Here is a 20,501-nt window from a genome sequence, read left to right as displayed (position 1 = left end):
TTCGAGCGATGGCAGAAGCTGGGAGAGCGCATCGAGCTGCACGAGCAATCGCAGCCACTCGAATTCCAGCCGTTGGCCGTTCTCGACGCCGAACCCAGCAATGAGAAAAACCCTTTCCCGTCGGTGTCATACATCAACGAAGCCGTCAGTGCGGCGATGCAGATGTTCGATCTCGCGAGGTTGTTGCACATTCTGGCCCGGCCAGAACGCAGCCACCAGGAACGGGCGGCCAGACTGGTGCGAAACGGGGAGATAGCTGAGATATACGTCGTGCGGGTGATTGCCAACAGCATCACTAACCGAGGCGCAATCAACTGGGCCAACGCCGTGCAATTGCTTCACACGGCCGGGATGGCGCTGGTCGGGTGGGTTCGGCGGAAGGCACTGCTGGGGTGCCTCGAAGACATCCAGGCCGCAACGGGATGGAACACGCGACACAACATCGACGCCCTTCTCGACTGGTGGGGGTGGACGGCTCCTCTTCGACAGCGAGGCCAGACGTGGAGAGAAGTTTCCGAGGAAATCGGACCTCGTCACAGGATCGGGGAGTTTTTGTTGCGCATTTTTGAGACGAAGGGTTTGAAAGAGAGCAACCTGGAGATATAATCATTCCCGAAATCAACTATCTCCTGCCGTGGCGCACTGGCGTGTGGGAAAGCCATGATATCAGGTTTCCCCATATTATTGACTTGGCGAACTTCCTTTCAGCCGTTTTGCCGCTCAGATATGGGGACAAAGGTACACTTTCCTCGGAAGGAAGGTGGGCCCGTCACCCCAGAACCCTGGGATTCGGAGCCATCCTCCACGATCTGTTGCTGGATCTGTCGAATCAGAACGTGCGGGTGGACGAAGAAAATGTCCGGGGAAAACATGGAGACAACGGTCGGGCTATCTGCTTCTCCGCAAAACGTGATTGTTGCGTCCGGTGCGCAGTATATAAATCTCCAGACATAAACAGTCTGGAGGCCACGAGCAACACGAAGAGGTCAATTCTCACCTATGAGAGATCATTGTGTCTTTTGGCCGTGGTAGTACTTTTTTGCGTGTCAAGATGGTTTTCTCTACAAGGTTAACGCCGTACACTGCGACCCTTGGAGGGTTGAGCGGCTTCCCGCTGCAGATGGCTGTTGCATCTATCGGTAAGTGATTCGAAAACCCGATCTCCTCCCCTCTTTCCTTTCTTTCTTTGATTGTGTGCTAATCAATTCAGCAACATGTGCATTCTGGCTATTCGGATACGACATGAGTGTATGTCCAATACCGTATCCAAGTAGACAAGATTCCCTAACATTTCGGTTATAGGTCATGGGCGGCGTCATTACAGAGGAACCCTTCCTCTCCGTCTTTCCCGAAACGAAGAATGCAAATGTCCAGGGTATCATCATCGCGCTGCTGGAGCTCGGTGCGCTGATTGGGTCCATCCTTTGCATGCTCTACGCAGACCGACTGGGCCGACGTGCGACCGTCTGGATTGGAATGGGCTTTATGGTCGTGGGCGGCGTCCTACAAACGTCTGCTTGGCATGTCGCGCAGCTGGGCGTGGGCCGCGTCTTGTCAGGGATCGGTCTGGGGCTTCAAATAGCGACAGTCCCGACATGGCAGAGTATGAAACCGGCATATGACGAATTCATAATTAGTCGTTGTATTAACACTCTACAGGCGAATGCGCGAAACCAAAGACGCGAGGCCGATGGGTGATGATCGAAGGAGGACTGCAGACGAGCGGAGTGGCCTGCGGGCAATGGGTAGGCTACGGTTTCTTCTTTGCCAAAGGTCAGACGCAGTGGCGGGGACCGGTTGGCATTCAGCTGATCCCGGCCTTGATCGTCTTCTGCTTCATCATGTTCCTGCCAGAATCCCCCCGCTGGCTCATCAAGCATGGGATGCTGGCCGAAGGCAGCTACAACCTCGCGAAGCTGCGTGGCCTGCCGGAAGACCACCCGCTGCTAGTGGAAGAGCGAGAGGCCATTATCGCTTCGTTTGAGGCCCAGAAGTCCGAAGCTCCTTTCTCCTACAAGGAGCTTTTCCAGAACGGCCAGACACAAACGTTTCGCCGCGTGTGCCTGGCCTTCTTTATTCAGGCTGCGCAGCAGCTTTCAGGCATAAACCTGGTGTCGACCTATGCGAACCAGATCCTGAGTGACAGCTTCGACCTGGATGCAGGCATGTCGCATCTGATTGCTGCATGCGGCGGGGCGGAATACGCCATCTGCTCTCTGCTGTCGGTTCTCTTGATCGAAGGCCTTGGTCGTCGACGAGCGTTCCTGATCACGGTCACGGGCATGACGGCCTGCTTCATCGTGATCCCGATCCTCCTATCGACGGGTTCGCGGCCGAACCAGCTGGCCGCGGCGGGGTTATTGTTTCTCTACAACACGTTCTTCGGTCTGGCATGGGTGGGCGGGCCGTTTCTGTACTCCGCGGAAATCGCGCCGCTGCGATGCCGGGCGCAGATCAACGGGATCGCCGCGGCAGCAAACTGGCTTTTCTGCTTCGTGGTGGTGATGACGATCCCGCCAGCCTTCGCGAACATCGCCTGGAAGACGTACATCATCTATGCGGTCTTCAACGCGTGTTTCATCCCGATCATCTATTTCTTCCTCGTGGAGACGAAGCAGCGATCTCTGGAGGAGCTGGACGTCATCTTCGCGACGCCGGGCGACCCCGTCAAGAACGAGAAGCGCATGCCACGGAATATCACGGCGGCAGAGGCTCGGGAGGCTCTTGGTCTGGAGACGCATGAATATGGAGAGAAGGCAGCGCCGGATGAGCAGCAAGTTGAGACGGCTGTGTCTGTTACTGACAAAAACAATTAAATTAAACCATCATCACGAGAGGAGGGAAGTGTGCATGTGTTGTGTATATTGAATGGATTAGATGTAGAGTAGAAATAACTGAGTGGCACTTAAAAATAACCCTGGATATTATGATTATTCATGCTAATCTTAGTACTACACCCAGCGAGGACTCAGCGATGTCCACCCTGAGGCCCACATAAAAGAAACCGTGTAAAGTAAGAGTTTCAGTCTGTCAAGTCCGAATCCAAGTCTCCCTGTCGAAGCAGATCCCATAAAACCATAACCTTGCCGCCAAGGTCTAGATAAGACTAAGAATTCGGAAAAGTCGACAGATACTTAATCAGGTCAGGTCAGGTCAACTCAGAGCTCTCTCTGGCCTGGCCAAAGCATGTTGCATGAGGAATTCGGACAAATAAGGATTTTCCTATTCTGATAACGTTTCCACCAAACCCATGCTGCATAAGAATTCAGGGTAAGATAATGACGATTTCCCGGTCAGGTCAGCTTAGGTATCTCTCTGTGCCCGTAGCAGACAAATCATGTTCCGCGAAGACTTTCAGACTCCAGACAAAGTGAGGACTTGGATTTGGGCTATTCTTTTATTACTATCAACCTGAAGCTATCCATATATATATTTATACAACGTTTCTGTTGAGTCTGTATTACAACATAAAGTCAGACAAAGTGACAGTTTCAAACCTACCACCTACTATTGAATCTACCTACCTGCCTGCCTAAGTAAATAGTTAGCTCAGCTCAGGCCCTCTCCTCTCCTCACCTCTCTTCCCCGTGGAGTCAGTCAGGTTCCACCAAGAATTCAGATTTCGGATAGGTTTGGTCTGGTATTGTCTCCGGAAGGAAAATGCCTTCCGAGGAAATACCCCGGAGAAGTGGATCAAACTAATTCAGTGGATCGGAGGGAAGCTCTGGCCAGCAAGCATCATTATTGGTCCGGTATCTGCACTACCGACAAGGTATGTAGAGGTACGGAGTACCCTGGACATCAGCTTCCAGCCAATGCATTTCTAACCTATCTATTGATTCCTGTGGATTGATTGATTGATTGATCCAGCCAAGTAAGCGGCATAGCTCGATGGAAAAAGTACAGGTACTGTTGTTATCGCTCGTTTCGTGTCCACCGGATCACTGGGTCCATATCATGGAAGGACCGGTTTCTTTCGGCATTCAGTTCTTTTCTCTCCTCCACTGCCCTCATATTTAAGGGTGTTTGAGGGACGGAGAAGATCTTCTTGTCTTTGAATTTCCGACTTCCAGTCTTGAGTTCTGTTAGCTGTAGCTGAAATTGAGTCAACTGCACCTAAATTACATACTTCTGTATATACCTTTGTTCGGCATTGAGCGGTTGAAAGACGATCACTGCAAACATGGCGATCGAGAAGTGGAATGGAAAACCTTTGAGTCTGAAGGTGATTGGGACGTGTGCAGGTGAGTTCAATGCCATTGACAGCTTTTGCCTCTGTTGAATCGTATTCCTGACACTCTGACTCTAGGCACGTCGATGGATGGCCTGGACATTGTGCACATCCACTTCACCCAGGAGAGCCCAGCGGCTCCCTTGAAGATGAAGCTGCTGCGGTACGGCGAGGTGCCGTTTGATGGGCCGCTGAAGAGTAAGTCTACCAACATCCAAGTCTACTTCTTGAATATGCTGACTTGCAACCTAGAACGCGTGATGCGTCTCATCAGAGAAAACAAGACGTCACCTGAGGAAATCGCCATTGTCAACATGCAGGTGGGACTTTTCCTCTCTATGAGATAGGCTAGGATACATGCTGACTGACTGATGCGACCAGCTTGGAGATTTCACCGCCGATGCCATCATCCAGTTCGCCAACGAACAAGGCTTCAACCTGCAGGACGAAGTCGACGTGATCGCCGGCCAGGGCCAGACCATCTGGCATCTGCCCCTACCAGAACTCTTCGAGGGCGACCAGATCCGGGCGCACATCGACATGGCCGAGATTTCCGTCATTGCGGCCAAGACGGGCGTCACGACCATTTCGGCTTTTCGCGTGGGAGACGTCGCGCTGGGTCGACAGGGCTGTCCGCTGTTCGTGGCGTTCGACGGGCTCTGCGCGACCCATCCGACGCTGAACCGCGCCGTGCAGAATATCGGGGGCATTGCCAACATCACCATGCTTCCGGCAGGCGACGTGAAGCAGGGATACGATTTCGACACTGGCCCTGGCAATGTCTTTATCGATGGGTAGGCGAATACGATATAGCAATGATTCAATTCTGAGCACAATTCTGACGTTGTCTAGGGCCGTCCGCTTTTTCACCAATGGCGAAAAACAGTACGACAAGGACGGAGAGATGGGAGCTGCAGGCAAGATCGACCAGGAGATCGTGGACGAAGTCTTGCAAGGGCCGTACTTCTTGCACGACATTCCCAAGACCACGGGTCGCGAGACGTTCGGAGATAACTTTAGCGAAGATCTCTGCAAACGCATGCTGGCCAAGGGCGCAACGCCAGAAGACTGCGTCGCGACAATTACACGCATTACCGCACAGTCGCTGGCCGACGGATACCGGCGATGGGCTCCCGAGGGAGGCATCGACGAGATCTACCTCGGCGGAGGCGGGTCATACAACCCGAACATCATCAACTACCTGCGGGAGCAATTCCCGCAGACGAAGATCCAGATGCTGGACGTGCTGGGCATCCCCTGCGGCTCGCGCGAGGCGATGGACTTTGCGTTCAAGGGCCTGGAGTGCATCCTGGGCCGGTCGCTGATCGTGCCGCAGCGCGTCGAGTCGGACCGCGCAGGCATCATCGGGCAGATCCAGCCGGGGAATGGGCCGCATTACCACCGGGTGCTGAAGCATGTGCAGGACTTTTGGGGGGACTGGCCTTTGGAGAAGAGGATGGACCCGGTGTTGAAGATGGAGATTGTTGATGAGTTGGGGGTTGCGAAGAGGGCCAGAGGAGAGTAGGTAGGCAGGTAGACATACGCATGAAGGATGTATATACAATATACCATCACTTCTATTCAACCATTTCTCGCCGTACAAGCAGACAGACGAGCAAATATGGATGAGGTCAAGCCCCGTATCATGTATGACAGGATTGTCTCGTATACTGTACTGTGCATATATACAGAAACGCAGGGGTTGATAATAAATCAATTCTGCAAACATGCAGATATCGCCATGAAGTTATATATTATCAACTAATTACTTATTAGCGGTGTACTCCTCGCGAACATCTACTTTTTGACAGGTAAAACAACATATTGAGATGTGTAGCGTATGATCCATGTAGTGGAGTTTAACTGAACAGAATACCTATATATACTACCTAATAATTTCAATGATAATATAAATGAAGTCTGTATAAGCCTTCCATCCATGGGGTCCATACGTAATCGCATGATTTCTCGCCCCTTGACAACAAACAAACAAGCTTTATGATAGGTACAGATGACACATGACAAAAACAGTGACATCCCGACGTTGTTCATTTCATTATTTTTCCCTCCCTCTTTTTAGATTTCCCCTCTTTTTTACCACCCACAAAGCTTCTTTCTCTGCTGTTTGTTCTATATATTTACCTAAACTACCCACCAATCAAAGAAGACGAAGTGACAAGAACTATGCACGTGGTTAGTCACCTGGATATCCATGGATGACGGCAGGTTACATTGATTCCCGAGGCTAAATAACCATAATGCATTGTCGTCGGCATTGACCTGCCAATTGCACCACAATCCATTTCGCTTTGACCACCTTATACTACTCTACATGCAGTAGTGTATGCAGGTATATAACTATGTGGCTGGATAGGTAGGTCGTGATGCTGTCAATGCACCCATCATTTTGACTGATTATATATCTTGTTGTTCGATTTTTTATTGTCGAATGATAATAAATGTTGAGCGGTGAGAGGTTCTGATATAATTAGTAATAGCTACATCGGCAATCAGTCGTTTTCGAGATTTGCAGGACAATTACTCTGAAAGTCTGCAGTGCAAGAGATGTCATCTTCGTTCCCATGTATGTATGGGTTACGCACACCTGGGGATGGTTGAATGCCATCAATGGCGTTACTGCATGCGCATCGGAGATATAGCGTTATCTGGTTAGACTTTCGACAACAATTCAGAAAAACAAAGTTGTTGATTTGCATCCATTGGTCCCGTCGGTAACCACCGCACAGTTCTGAGTTTAAATAGAACTTAAACTAAGACAACCCCTCCGGATAAACTAACGGCTTGAAATTCTGCATCCTGGATCGATCCGTTCTACCGGTAGATACCTCCCCAGGAAAGGTAGCGGTTTAGTCGTCCGTTCGAACCCGCTATCTAGCGGGGTCAAGTGTAATCGAGGCACTTGCAATCAAGCAAATGTCTGCTGGTAGTCTTCTGAACTTCTATCCTCATAATGAAGGTAGCAAATGTGGTTTACATAGCATAGATTACTCAGTGGACGTCGTCAACGTCAAACCACAAGAACAATTGCAAGCACGCATGAGTTCTCTATGCTCCGATGGAGATACGGTGATCGGGTGGGTCGTGACGGTTTGGCCTCTTGGGGACGCCAGCCAGCCTATTCGATGATTCGATCAAGGTCGGAATAGCTGCAAGCCGTCAGTTGGAGGCCTCTCGTCATGATCCAGCTCGCCAATCACCATCTCGAATCTCGATGCATTCCTGATCTTTTCTTCGTCACCTGCACAGATCATTCGGATGTAAGGGACTAAACCGTGAACTAACATTGTATCCTACACCCAAAATGAAAAAAGCATGTTCATAGCCCCTCATTCTAGCATCAGTCACGATGCAACCTAATTTGATCTCGGATGCTTTTTTGACCCCGACTCTTGGCCAGCTGCTTGAGGCCGATGCTGGCCAGGAACTACATAAGAATAGGGCCTCCCCGTCCTGTAGAATGATGGCCCCCACGATCTAATCAGACATTTTGTATACGCTGGGATCAGTTCTGCTGGCATCCGTCCAGGAGCGTTCGATTTATATACGCTGTGCGTTGTGATAGACAGTTTCAATGTTCAAATCGGCCGCTGTGCGGGCCATTGCTGCCCTCGGACTGACTGCGTCAGTCTTGGCTGCTCCTGTTGAACTGGGCCGTCGAGGTAAGGAAGCATGACGGAGAGAACACCCTGTGCGACCTGCTGACATCCTTCAGATGTTTCTCAGGACCTCTTCGACCAGCTCAATCTTTTCGAGCAGTACTCGGCGGCTGCGTACTGTTCAGCTAACAATGAGGCCTCTGCCGGCACGGCAATCTCTTGCTCCGCAGGCAATTGCCCGTTGGTCCAGCAGGCTGGAGCAACCATCCTGTATTCATTCAACAAGTGGGTGTCACGGAAAAGATTGTTGATACCAACATGTTGACGTGTTGTCAGCATTGGCTCTGGCGATGTGACGGGTTTTCTCGCTCTCGACTCGACGAATCAATTGATCGTCTTGTCATTCCGGGGATCAGAGACTCTCGAAAACTGGATCGCTGACCTGGAAGCTGACCTGGTCGATGCCTCTGCCATCTGTTCCGGCTGTGAAGCACACGATGGGTTCCTTTCATCCTGGAATTCAGTCGCCAGCACTCTGACATCCAAAATCTCGTCGGCCGTCAACGAACATCCCAGCTACAAGCTGGTCTTCACCGGCCACAGTCTCGGAGCCGCCTTGGCTACACTTGGAGCCGTTTCTCTTAGAGAGAGCGGATATAATATTGACCTCGTAAGTTTCCGGCACGGGCGTCGTCATCATCGAGCGGAAAGACTGACCGGTTAACTGCAGTACAATTATGGCTGCCCCCGGGTCGGTAACACCGCGCTCGCAGACTTCATCACCACGCAATCCGGAGGCACAAATTACCGCGTCACGCATTCCGATGACCCTGTCCCCAAGCTGCCTCCCAGGAGTTTTGGATACAGCCAACCGAGCCCAGAGTACTGGATCACCTCAGGGAACAATGTAACTGTTCAACCGTCCGACATCGAGGTCATCGAAGGCGTCGACTCCACTGCAGGCAACGACGGCACCCCTGCTGGCCTTGACATTGATGCTCATCGGTGGTACTTTGGACCCATTAGCGCATGTTCGTGATCAGCTTGACCTTGGAATAGCAGCAACTGCGCCAGTTTTGGATTTCCAAGAGACATATATATAGCATTATGAAGTATATAACGTATATATAGCGTTTGGGATACTCCTTGAAAATTCAACGTTACCGTGTTTCGTAGGTTTGACATGAAGAAAGGACCTTGTGTAGCGCGGGTAAGCGAGATGATAAGCCAGATCTACTGATTTGTGGAAATCTTCAGTCTTCTGTTAGCTGATGGAAGTACAAATACGAGATGAACGAAGAATAAATCTAAGCGATCGATGAGACGAGTGCTGGAAGCTCGGAATATTTGCGGAGCACTGTGGTCACTGGTGCCAGCCCAAGCGGGTCTATGACGAAATGGCGGCCTGATAGGCTTGGCAAGCGCGGCCCTAGTTGACGCCAATCAACACTAGTCCGTCGCCTTGCAAGTTCTGCCATGTGCTCACGACTGCTTGTTTGGGGGCTGTGTTGGTTTCCTTGGATGCGAATTTCACTTGTTCTGATCATCATGCGTCATTGATTTAATGCTTTATATTCCTTCTATACGCTACGCGGAATGTGCCTTATCAGTAAAATTGGTTGGTGATCTGCTGCGCATGTCACAACATATCCTTTGCCGCCAGAGTGCATTCTTCTTCCCCGTTCAGTTTCCGAATGATTGAAACAATTGTTGACCCTGGTGACCTGGTCCTCTATTGTTTCCGGAGTTAACCTCGGCATCCCGGTCGTTGCCCTTCCATGCCACAATGTTCGCGTCGCCTACGCGGGGATGTCGTCTGTACCGTCGAGCAAGGCCGACGATTCTCGCAACACTAATCCTGTATGCAATATACTGGTTCGTAATGCACACACCTGTTGGTGGTCAGGGCTCGGCACCAAGGGGCAGCAAGACTGTGAAAACGAGGCCTGCTGGTGAGCAGTTCGCATCCCAGCTTTCCGGCCCTCTGCCCCCGCTGGGCGTTGAGAGAGATCTGGTGGTTGCCAGTATGACGACGGACAATACGACGTGGCTGTTCGAGTTCTTCCCAAACTGGCACAAAAGCATATACGTTGTGGATGATAAAAGTGCCGAATTGACGGTCGAGAAGAACAAGGGAAGGGAGTCGATGGTATATCTGACGTATGTTCTTTCCTTTTCGGCTTGCAAAGGATACGGGCGATGCAAGATCTCTAATCGATGAATTTGCAGATACATCATCGACAATTACGACCATTTACCGGAGTATATGCTCTTTATCCATTCGCAGCGGTACCAATGGCATAACGATGATCCGTACTATGACGGCAGACCCATGATCGAGAACCTCCAGATACCGTACCTGCAAGAACAGGGCTATGTCAACTTGCGTTGTGCTTGGATCCTTGGCTGCCCAGAGGAAATCCACCCCTTTACGGATCTTCACCGGGAGGATGTTCATGCAGGTGAATACTTCAAAACTGGCTTCATGCAGCTCTTTCCAGGCGTGGAAGTACCGGAGGCGGTTGGCGTGTCGTGCTGTGCGCAGTTTGGCGTGACGAGATGGAAGGTCCGGGAACGGCCAAAAGCGAGTACGAGCGCTACAGGAAGTGGCTTCTGGAAACGCCACTGGAAGATGATCTCAGTGGCAGAATCATGGAATATTCATGGCATAGTAAGTTTGTCACCAAAGGAAAGCTTTCTTATTTGCAGCACTAAGCTTGTGGGTAGTGATATTCGGAAAGGAGCCAATCCACTGTCCTGCCGCTTCGGAGTGTTATTGCAAAGTCTTTGGCTTGTGTGATCTCACCTGCAACAGTATCGACAGTTGCGAGGGACGATATGTTCTACCGCCGTTTTCGACATTGCCTGAAGGATGGCCGTACAAAGGATGGAATGGGCAGCCCCAGGACCCGAGCAAGGGTGGGCTGCCAGAATTCTGATCAGAGAATGAGGTCAGGACCGTGCTCAGGCTTTCTCTGATTAGCCTGTCGTTTATCTCTACGCTGTAACGACGGCAGCAACAGCGGCAACCAGTCCCCGGGCTAGAGTCAGGCAGTGCACAATGGTCTGTGGCTTACAGCATTGCTAGCCTCTGACCATATATTCTTGACTGTCCTCGGAATATTGGACAGCTATTGTTTGGACATCTACGCTTGGAATATGCGACTGATTCTCCCGTCTATATGTACAAAAGGGAGACGATCTTCGAAAGAGTACATTTTTTTTTTGTCGCGCGGAACCAGCAACGAAGCTTACTGCATGGGTTCAATTCGTGATGCAGCTGTGCGCAATGGAGGCATTGGTATATTTTGGCTGACTACAGGTAGGACATCAACCTTCGAGTGGACCTGTATTTCTGGATCGTTATGGATTTTGTATGATACCATCTCATATAGATGCATGCTGGCGCATGCCTGATAGAGCAAATTTATATAATGAGCGATTGGAGACAGTTCTCTCTAGTACTGGCGTAAAATTGCAGTATTGTTGCAGATTAGGCAGTCGTAATGGCCTATATAAGTATAGCCTCTTAGTTCGTTTAAAAAATAGCTTACTATTAGATGTCGGCGTATGTAGTACTCCGTACTTCTATATTAACTAAGCCCTATATATAATAGCTATAATAGTATTCCTAGGGAGCTATTTGGACACTGCAGCTTTAATAAGGTGAATAGGATGAATTATGACTAGAAATACTATGGTATTTTCTTTTAGTTGAGCAGTCCAAGAACAGGAATTATATATAAGACATATTTAAGGTACTCATTACCAAGATTATAGTTTAAACAATTCTAGGGTGTCATCATGAGGTAGAGCAGGACTACTTCTGCCTGAATCATATGACAGCTCTGAACAGTCCTTCACTTACATTGATATCCCAAAGATAACACACACATATTCCTTTACACAAGAAATATGACCAAGTCTGAGAATCTTGTAAACATTCTTCCGGTCACCAAAAGTCATTCAAGATGCCGTCCTACCGGTTCCAAGACGGCCTTACGCTAGATAGACATATCGGCCAAACACTCACCGTCCATGGTGAGAACTTCGAGCTCAAGGAGATTCTTTCTGAAAAGCAAAGCAACGAGTTCAATGAGCGCTGGGCCGTCTTTCAAGCTACCAAATCGGGTAGCACGGACGCTTTCGTCCTGAAGCTTCGTTTTCAGTACGTCTGTACGCTTGGTACTCGCACTGTGATTGCTCTGCTGACATATAGATCCATTTCAGACAGAATCCATCTCGACTTAGTCAAAGCAAGAAGGATAGCATTCAAGTCACAGCTAAACGAAACTTTGAAACTGAATGCAAAGCACTGAGAGTCTGTTCGCCTACCGGAGTGGCACCTAGGTTTTTCCACAGTGAGGAGCTTCGTCAAAACAATACTCATCCATTCCCTGGTGGGTATTTACGTGTCATCGTCATGTCAAAAGTCGGAGGGAAGAGCGTTATCGAGATCCTCGAGGACCTATATGAGGAAGATCGAAGGATCATCCGAACCCAACTCATCCTGATCCTTGAGTAAGTTTATCAACATGGAACATGCGACCAGCGTTGAATATGCTGCTGTATTGCAGAATCTTTTCTGAAAAATTTTTAACGTCTTTCCCCACATGAAGGTACATACGACTTCAAGGCTATGTATTCTTTGAACCTGAAACGGAGCAGATATTCTATGATCAGTCCAAGAAACAGATGCATGTCTCGGATCCATAACTAATTATCTACTGGCTGGAGTGCTGACACGTTATTCAGATCTCTAGTAGGCCTGTCTCGGGCTTCAAAGGAGATGCTTCCCCCAGAAGAAGGCGATCCCATTACCGAAAATTCGATCGATGTGCTTGCCTTCGGTATGGGATGGACAGTCAGTGGAAATTGAGAATGAGGTCATCTTGACAAGAACATTGTCGTCTGAGCATCTCAGCAACAGTAGCTACAAACGAAAGCGGTTAGTTCGACACTCGCCACTCACTATTAATTCGCTGGGATGTTGCGTGTCGCAGAAAAGATTCGGTCTCATGAGTGGAAATGGACCGGGAAAACCATCGAGGAATGACTAGTAAGCTTCCAATCTGCGACGTTTCGTTACAGGTCAATTTCTTTAGTACTAAGCCACAGACAGACAGATGGTACCTGGATACCACCATATCCGCAAAGAGGCTGAGACTGGCGTCAAAGCAGCGATCTACAAGAGATTTCTGGACTGAAATAGGGTCTATTTGTACAGTACACTTGAGAGAGATTAGATCCGGTCATATCTGAGCCAATCATAACATTTTCTTGTCTTTGTCTTTGTCTCCGTATTTTTTTCCTTTTCCATTTCTATTTCTCTTTCTTTTTCTTTTTTGTCTCATGTTCCCATCCTGATCGTCAAGTGCTTGTGGTATTGATAATTTTATAAGAGAGAAGAAAGATGGCATGGCAGGCCTGGCATAGCCAATAAGGTCATCCGGACAGCATAGGTTAGCTAGCCGAGGTTCGGTTTGGTTTGTCTGGTTTGATTCGATGACGTTAGGACCTACTGCTGTACGGAGTAAGATATGCACTCATGCTGTTTTGCTGTCCTGTTTATTGTTCCAGTCGCAATAACAATAATGATAATAGAATGTGTCGAATAATATGAACCAGTGAATACAGATACCGTATCCCTACGTCGCGCGGTCTTTTGATTAGGTACAGTACAATTTGTTGACTTCCCAAAAGGACTCGGGTTCTTGTCTCCTCACTATCAACGGCGACGAACTACTCCAGCTCCAGCTCCCAAACCAAGGGCCAATCTGGCCTGCCCTGCCCCTCCTGCTCAATCCAATCCAATCTAATAATCCAATTCTTTCTTCCTGTCCTTAGAATCAATCAAAATGCTCATCATCGGTCTCACCGGCTCGATCGCCACCGGCAAATCGACCGTCTCCAGACTGCTCTCGTCGCCGCCGCACAATCTCCCTATCATCGACGCGGATCTCCTCGCGCGCAAGGTCGTCGAGCCCGGCACGCCGGGCTACCGAGCCATTGTCGAGTATTTCGGGCCTAGCACGCCGGACCTGCTATTGCCGGCGGACAACAGCTCAGATGGCAGCGACAGCAAACAACAACAGCAACTACGACCATTGAACCGCGCCGCGCTGGGCCGACGCGTCTTCGGCGACAGCGAGGAGCGGAAGCGCGACCGGATGGTGCTCAACAAGATCGTCCACCCGGCCGTGCGGTGGGAAGTGTACAAGGCGCTGGCGTACCACTACCTATGCGGGCAGTGGGCGGTCGTGCTGGACGTGCCGCTGCTGTTCGAGAGCGGCATGGACGTGATCTGCGGGACGGTGATGGTTGTCGGAGTGCAGGATCCGGCGGTGCAGATGCAGCGACTGCGCGCACGCGACCCCCATCTCACGGCCGAAGACGCCGAGAATCGGGTCCGGAGTCAGGTCGACGTGCGTGAGAAGGTCGAAAAGGCGAGATTCCGGAATGGTGGCGGCCAGGACAAGGGCGCCCGGGGCATCGTCGTCTGGAACGATGGCGACAAGGCCGATCTGACGAGGGAGGTCGACAAGGCGATGCAGACCATCCAGCAGTACAGTCCGCGGTGGTGGTCGTGGTTGTTATTGATTGCTCCGCCGCTGGGTGTTGCTGCTGCGGTGTGGAATATGGCAGTGAATTTCTTCCTTCAGAGGAGCTGGGATCAGAAGAAGAAACGGGAGAAAGCGAGTCTATAGAAAGACTTGAAGTGTTATTTTTTTAACCCTGTAAATAATGTCTTTTTTTCCTTTGGTAATATATGGAGTGGACAATTGTCCATTACGAATAATATGATCATGACAGTCCTAGGTCTTCTGGGAAGATACAGCTAGAATTGTGTGGCTAACACTGGGTGATTCTTGGACTCGTTTTACAATAACAGCCATCTTGTCGATTTCTTGGACAAGAATACTCGTAATCCAAGCGGAAAGAGATGCTGGTGCAGAAGCATACCGCAGGCTCGCATTATGCAGCTATTTGTACACAGACTCTTCCATTATATCCACGGCGCAAAGTACATGTTGTTGACCTTTGTCACGTAAGATTGTCATCGATTGGCGAAATCCATGGCAGAGGAGCTCCTGGAAGTGGCACTTGGAATTTAGCTATTATCAAAAGTGCCTTTTATATCTCATGTCAGAAAAAGTATCCAAATACACTTGTTCTCTGACTGACATACCTGACTGCTGCATCAAATAGTGTAGTATTCTGGTGCAGATGGCGGAGCAATGAATGTTGACAGCCTCTTTGACCCTCTCATCCGGATGCACCTGTATGCCATGCCAATATTCTCAGCTAGCATCATTGGTCATTTATAGCCAGAGTGAGTTTTCTGACCTATGTCGAGCAATAACATGTCTGTCCACCTATGGGTTATCACTCTTGTCAGCTATCATTGGGATAAAGAGCATCTATGGAATTCCAGATAGGTCTCTGGATCGGTGTGAAAACAATCATTTCTTCGAAAACTGATGTTATTGAGATCAGAGAGAAGTGTCGAATTTCTGCAGAATCTGAGTTAGCACACGTAGCAGCAGGCACGCATCATATTACTATGCTACATGTCCGAATCCATGCAAATTTTGTAGCTATTTTGACTCTCATTCTCCTGCTTTCTTGTCTAGAGAGACTGTTTTGGAGATATCAGCGCCGACAGCATCGTTCGACTCCACTTGTATGTACTGTACTGTACGTGGCTCCATCAGCCGCAGGGGTATAGGTCATCGCAGAAGCATGCAGTCAGGACAAGACTCGCACGTGCTAGGGAACCGTCGATCGCATCGAGACTTTTCTGCTGTTGACAGCTCGCTGCCCTCGAGGATGGTGAGTGAAGTGGTCGTCGAGGCGGTGTCCCAGAGCGGGCACTTCGGACTGAGAAATACGCTAGACCAATGGCATGAATGGACCACCGCAATGAATATGATGGGACCGTCGCAGGGATTTCCTCTTGCCCCGATATTGTTGAACAACAATGATAATGAGGGCCCCATGCCGTCAGTGAACGATTGAATGAATTGATGTTATTGTTCCAGACACAGTGGGGCGCCTTTGGGGTATTCTCGTTCGCCAAAGGGGGTAAAAGTCGAGTCGACCCCCGTCACCCGGACAGGCAAGTCCACCTCCCGCCTATCTATATCCCCAGCCTCCCTCGTCTGACTGTTCTTCTCCGTGTCTGATTTTTTCTTTCTTCTTTCTCATACCTTTTCTCCTGTTCTAATCATTTATCAGGATACTTAAATGTCAAACGAGTCGACCGATCAAGACGATTGAACCATTGTGCGGTAATACCTGAAAAACTACATACAAAGGACCCACTATGAAGCTCGACTTTTGATATCGCTGCTTCGTCTGGAGAATGGGCCTGTTTTTCTTTTCGCGTTTCTGAGGAGCATCATACACTGTTTGGATCAAGCTGGCTTGAACCTACTTTTGTTTGTCTTCTTGTTTTTCTCGTGACAACCGCATAGTTGATCTATGCATACAAGAGCCTTGCTGGCAGGCATGGAGGGGGCTTCATCTATTGGAACTCAAGGCTTGCTCAAGCCATCTGATGATCGAAATCGCTTGACCACGTTGCCGACGGATGAAAAGAGAGACGCCAATGGGCACTCCACGTCGCATTCTCTCTTGTCTAATGGTCATTCTGCCGTCGATACAGATCCTGAAGTCCCTCCGGCGAAAAGACGCCGAGGTTCCAGGCAGCATGATTCTTATGTTCGGAATGGCCTAAATGGAGGCACTGTGGAGAGTTCTTTGCTACAGTCTCATCAAAAGCAGACCATAAAGGATAGCATCGAGGGTGCCTCGCAGAGCACGTATCGCTTGTCTCGCGACTTGGACTCTGATACCACCAATCTCAATACACCAAATGATTCAGCGACATCTGCATCACTGATATCACCTCTCCCACAAGAAAAATCTGCGTCTCCGTCGACAGTTTTGATCGCGGGTTTGGAATCTACTCTTACTCCTCCGCCCAAGCCGATCCCTGTTTCTTCTGAGTTCGAGAACTACAAACCTCGCTCGTCGATTCCTTCGAGGCTCCCAGGGCCAGTTTATGCCCACCAATGCGTCACAGCTGCATATGCATCTCGACTCAATCCGTACGCCTTGCACAAGGATGAACAGGAAGCTTTGCAGGACAAGCTGTGCCACCTTCATGTCACAGTCTATCTCAACATACGCAATGGAATTCTGCGCTTGTGGACGCGCAACCCCATGGTCAGCGTTACAAAAGAAGAGGCACTTGGTTGTGCGAAGGATTTTCGCTGGATGAACTTGGCTTCTTTTGCCTACGAGTGGCTGGTTCGAAAGGGGTACATCAACTACGGATGTGTCGAAATTCCCAAGCCGATCCTTCCAGCTAAGCGTAAGCGTCGCAAAGATGGCCCCGTGATTGTGGTGGTCGGAGCGGGTATGTCAGGCCTTGGGTGTGCTAGGCAACTAGAGGGCTTGTTCAGCCATTATTACGACAATACCACCTCTCCCCGGGTCATAGTACTAGAAGGCAGACGCCGGATTGGAGGTCGGATCTATTCCTACCCGTTGAAGAGCCACCAGAAAACAGATCTACCGCCTGGTCTGAGACCGACAGCTGAGATGGGTGCCCATATCATCATGGGTTTCAACGGGAATCCCTTGGATCCAATTATCCGCGCGCAGCTAGCTCTCCGTTATCACTTACTGCGTGATATTACGACGATCTACGACATCGACGGATCCAAGGTCGACGAAGAGCACGATGCGATGGACGAAAAACTCTACAGACAAGTGCTCGACCGCTCAGGCCTTTATCGTGATAAGCCAGTCATCGACTCTACCGCGGAAGGTGACCGCAAACTGATCGATTGCGGCCGAGACGTGTCCACAGACGATGGAGTCACCGTCAGACAGTATGAGGAAGCCCGTGCCGCTGGCAAAACAGAACTGTTGCTCCCAGCGACTCGTCAACGTCGTGGCGTCAGCCACAAGACCGCGCGCAACGCACCGTCAAACCCACCGCAGCAACCCGATTCAGGGCCTGCCGAGGAACAACCAGCAGCCATGGAATGCCAGAATATGGGGTGGAAGCTGAGGGATGGTGTCTCTCCCAAGGACACCATAAACCTGGAGCATGTGGCCAAAGCGGTTCCCAAGCAGACATTAGGCGCTGTCATGGACGAAGGCGTCAAACAGTACCAGCGCCTACTCCCTTTGACTCCCAAGGATATGAGACTGCTGAATTGGCATTTTGCAAACCTGGAGTATTCGACAGCAGCGAACCTCGGGAAGCTCAGTCTCTCGGGATGGGACCATGATATGGGCAACGAATTCGAAGGCGAGCACAGTCAGGTAATAGGAGGCTATCAGCAGGTGCCTCGCGGCTTGTGGAGATTTCCTACAAAACTCGATGTTCGCACGAACAAGATCGTTACAAAGATTGCCTACGATCCTTCTGATGCATCCTCCAAAAACCACAAGACGATCGTTTACTGCGAAGACGGCGAGACAATCGAAGCAGATCGGGTGGTATTCACGGGATCGCTGGGCACTTTGAAGCATCGAACCGTGGAGTTTGTTCCTCCTCTGCCACAGTGGAAGACGGAGGTCATCGACCGGCTTGGCTTTGGTCTCTTGAACAAAGTCGTACTGGTTTTCGACAAGCCATTTTGGGACGTTGACCAGGACATGATTGGACTGTTGCAAGAGGCCGACAACCCCGACAGCCTAGTACAGGAGGACTACGCAGCCAACCGCGGGCGGTTCTACTTGGTCTGGAATTGCGTTAAAACAACTGGCTTGCCCGTTCTGGTTGCGTTGTTGGCTGGGGAAGCAGCCTACCAGGTAGAGACGATGAAAGACGCAGATATTATCGCAGAGGCCATGTCTCAACTTCGCACCATCTTCAAGGATGTGGCAGTACCGGATCCCCTGGAGACGATTGTCACGCGATGGGCATCTGACCGCTTCACTCGAGGAAGCTACTCATATGTCGCTGCTGAGGCACGACCAGGGGACTATGACCTTCTCGCCAAGCCTGTTGGAAATCTACACTTTGCGGGCGAGGCCACTTGGGGGACTCATCCTGCGACGGTGCACGGCGCATACCTGTCTGGTCTACGGGCGGCTGCTGAAATCATCGAAAAGATCCAGGGGCCGATTCCCGTACCGACACCGCTCGTGCCTGCAAAGGGAAGTAATACCGCTTCAGCAGTGTCAACATCCGTGTCGACATCCAATCCTGAGCGGAAGAGAAAGAACCCTCCTTCGTCTAAGGTCTCTACCGCTGCACTGCCTTCAAACAACAACAATAATAATGACCACCCACCAAACCACACCCAAACCCAGACCCAAACACAACCCAACGATCCGTCGCCAACGGAGACTGCTCTTCACCAGGAGTATAAGAAAGCGATGGAGGCAGCCATCAACGCTGAACTTGGAGCACCCGAACCTCGCCCCGCCAAGATCGCCCTGAACCCATTCCTGTTCTTCCAGAAGGACTACTGGCAGCGAGCCAGAGAGCAATGCGACCAGGCCAAGCGAGCCGCGACGAACAACCCGAACGCGAGAGCTGCGCGTGACGAAATCCGCGCCGCGCTGGGCCAGATGTGGCGCGAAGCCGGCGAGGACGTGAAGCGGCCGTACCTGGACCAGATGGCGGTGAACCGACAGACCAACACGGAGATGCTGGACCGGTGGAAGGAGCGGATGGACGAGTGGGAGCGCAGGCAGGAGGCGAAAGATCGTTGGATGGCAGCGAATCCGTTCGAGCAGTGGCGAGCGGAGCGCGAAGCTGCAGCTGCAAAGTGACGATCGATCCAGCACGAGTACTCTTACGAGGAGTATTACTCCACACGAATGAGAGAAAGCAAACAATGCAACGCAAGGGAATACGAGAGTGAACGAAGTATGTCCATAAACGAAACAAAACGAAGAACCAAAAAAATGAAGCGAAAGCAAAGAAAAGCGATAAGAAAAAAAAAGAGGGAGAAAAGTCGGGTTGAAAACGGAAAAACGTGCCATGACACATTAACTCACTAAGAGTTACCTTCTTGTCAATCATGTCTGTCTACATTATCATCATCATCATTCGATTCTTGCTTTTTTTTCCCTTTTCTTCTTGAAATCATCACCTTGTTTTGATTTCTTCTTCTTTTCAAAAATCCCATCAAAAAGTCAAAATCACAAAAAAATTCAAAAAAGGTCAAACCATCCATCAATTCTTTCTTTCTTCCCCCTTCCTTTGCCTTTACATGTATCCTCAGTTTTTTATTCTTTTTTCTTCAAGGGATTGAAACTGAAACTGATGGAGGAGGGAGGCATTTTGGCTTCTTTCTTTTCTTGTATTATTTCTCTTCTCTTGTCTTCTCTTGTCTTCTAATTCACCATGTAAGTTAGTTCAGTTACGCTTTTTCTTCTTTCAAGATGTTTGTTTGACCTTACTGAGTTTCTTGCGGAGTTACAGTTGTAAGTTAACTTAGGTAGTTAACTAGTTTAGTTTTAGTTTTAGTTAATGGAAAACGACAGACAAGATATGACAGACATGACAGGCATGACATGGCATGTAATGCAATGTAATGCAATGCTCGATAAAGACAGGGACAAATATCAGAAGCTGTAAGCTGTAGTTTAGGTAGCTCTATTCTTTCATTCGTCCTTTA

General features: G+C 49.8%; 8 protein-coding genes across 8 annotated transcripts; all 8 read left to right on the top strand.

Moving 5' to 3' along the window:
• Positions 1–606, top strand: T310_9428 (uncharacterized protein; the record flags this gene model as incomplete). The annotated part of the gene is made up of 1 exon (XM_013468126.1): positions 1–606. A coding segment is annotated over one exon (606 nt), but the record flags the coding sequence as incomplete, so codon positions are not given.
• Positions 607–1,051: 445 nt separating this feature from the next.
• On the top strand, positions 1,052–2,816 carry T310_9427 (Hexose carrier protein; the record flags this gene model as incomplete). The annotated part of the gene is made up of 4 exons (XM_013468125.1): positions 1,052–1,139; positions 1,211–1,248; positions 1,303–1,603; positions 1,660–2,816. 4 exons carry the CDS (start codon positions 1,052–1,054, stop codon positions 2,814–2,816), a joined length of 1,584 nt encoding a protein of 527 aa, XP_013323579.1.
• A 1,367-nt stretch (positions 2,817–4,183) lies between these two features.
• T310_9426 (uncharacterized protein) lies at positions 4,184–5,756 on the top strand (the record flags this gene model as incomplete). The annotated part of the gene is made up of 5 exons (XM_013468124.1): positions 4,184–4,244; positions 4,310–4,429; positions 4,484–4,551; positions 4,613–5,025; positions 5,084–5,756. The coding sequence occupies 5 exons, from the start codon at positions 4,184–4,186 to the stop codon at positions 5,754–5,756; spliced, it is 1,335 nt and encodes a 444-aa protein (XP_013323578.1).
• Positions 5,757–7,823: 2,067 nt separating this feature from the next.
• On the top strand, positions 7,824–8,887 carry T310_9425 (lipase; the record flags this gene model as incomplete). The annotated part of the gene is made up of 4 exons (XM_013468123.1): positions 7,824–7,911; positions 7,965–8,133; positions 8,185–8,518; positions 8,579–8,887. 4 exons carry the CDS (start codon positions 7,824–7,826, stop codon positions 8,885–8,887), a joined length of 900 nt encoding a protein of 299 aa, XP_013323577.1.
• Positions 8,888–9,634: 747 nt separating this feature from the next.
• T310_9424 (uncharacterized protein) lies at positions 9,635–10,717 on the top strand (the record flags this gene model as incomplete). Its single annotated transcript, XM_013468122.1, has 3 exons — positions 9,635–10,008; positions 10,078–10,519; positions 10,673–10,717. The coding sequence occupies 3 exons, from the start codon at positions 9,635–9,637 to the stop codon at positions 10,715–10,717; spliced, it is 861 nt and encodes a 286-aa protein (XP_013323576.1).
• A 1,102-nt stretch (positions 10,718–11,819) lies between these two features.
• Positions 11,820–12,727, top strand: T310_9423 (uncharacterized protein; the record flags this gene model as incomplete). Its single annotated transcript, XM_013468121.1, has 3 exons — positions 11,820–12,016; positions 12,079–12,369; positions 12,604–12,727. The coding sequence occupies 3 exons, from the start codon at positions 11,820–11,822 to the stop codon at positions 12,725–12,727; spliced, it is 612 nt and encodes a 203-aa protein (XP_013323575.1).
• A 979-nt stretch (positions 12,728–13,706) lies between these two features.
• Positions 13,707–14,555, top strand: T310_9422 (Dephospho-CoA kinase; the record flags this gene model as incomplete). The annotated part of the gene is made up of 1 exon (XM_013468120.1): positions 13,707–14,555. One exon carries the CDS (start codon positions 13,707–13,709, stop codon positions 14,553–14,555), a length of 849 nt encoding a protein of 282 aa, XP_013323574.1.
• A 1,804-nt stretch (positions 14,556–16,359) lies between these two features.
• Positions 16,360–19,650, top strand: T310_9421 (Flavin-containing amine oxidase; the record flags this gene model as incomplete). Its single annotated transcript, XM_013468119.1, has 2 exons — positions 16,360–17,272; positions 17,357–19,650. The coding sequence occupies 2 exons, from the start codon at positions 16,360–16,362 to the stop codon at positions 19,648–19,650; spliced, it is 3,207 nt and encodes a 1,068-aa protein (XP_013323573.1).
• Positions 19,651–20,501: the final 851 nt, after the last annotated feature.

This window comes from Rasamsonia emersonii, assembly GCF_000968595.1.
Source record: "Rasamsonia emersonii CBS 393.64 chromosome Unknown ctg1118621762124, whole genome shotgun sequence".
NCBI classification, from domain to species: domain Eukaryota; kingdom Fungi; phylum Ascomycota; class Eurotiomycetes; order Eurotiales; family Trichocomaceae; genus Rasamsonia; species Rasamsonia emersonii.
Note: the sequence above shows the minus strand (reverse complement) of the source record. Positions and strands in the feature narration are given on the sequence as shown.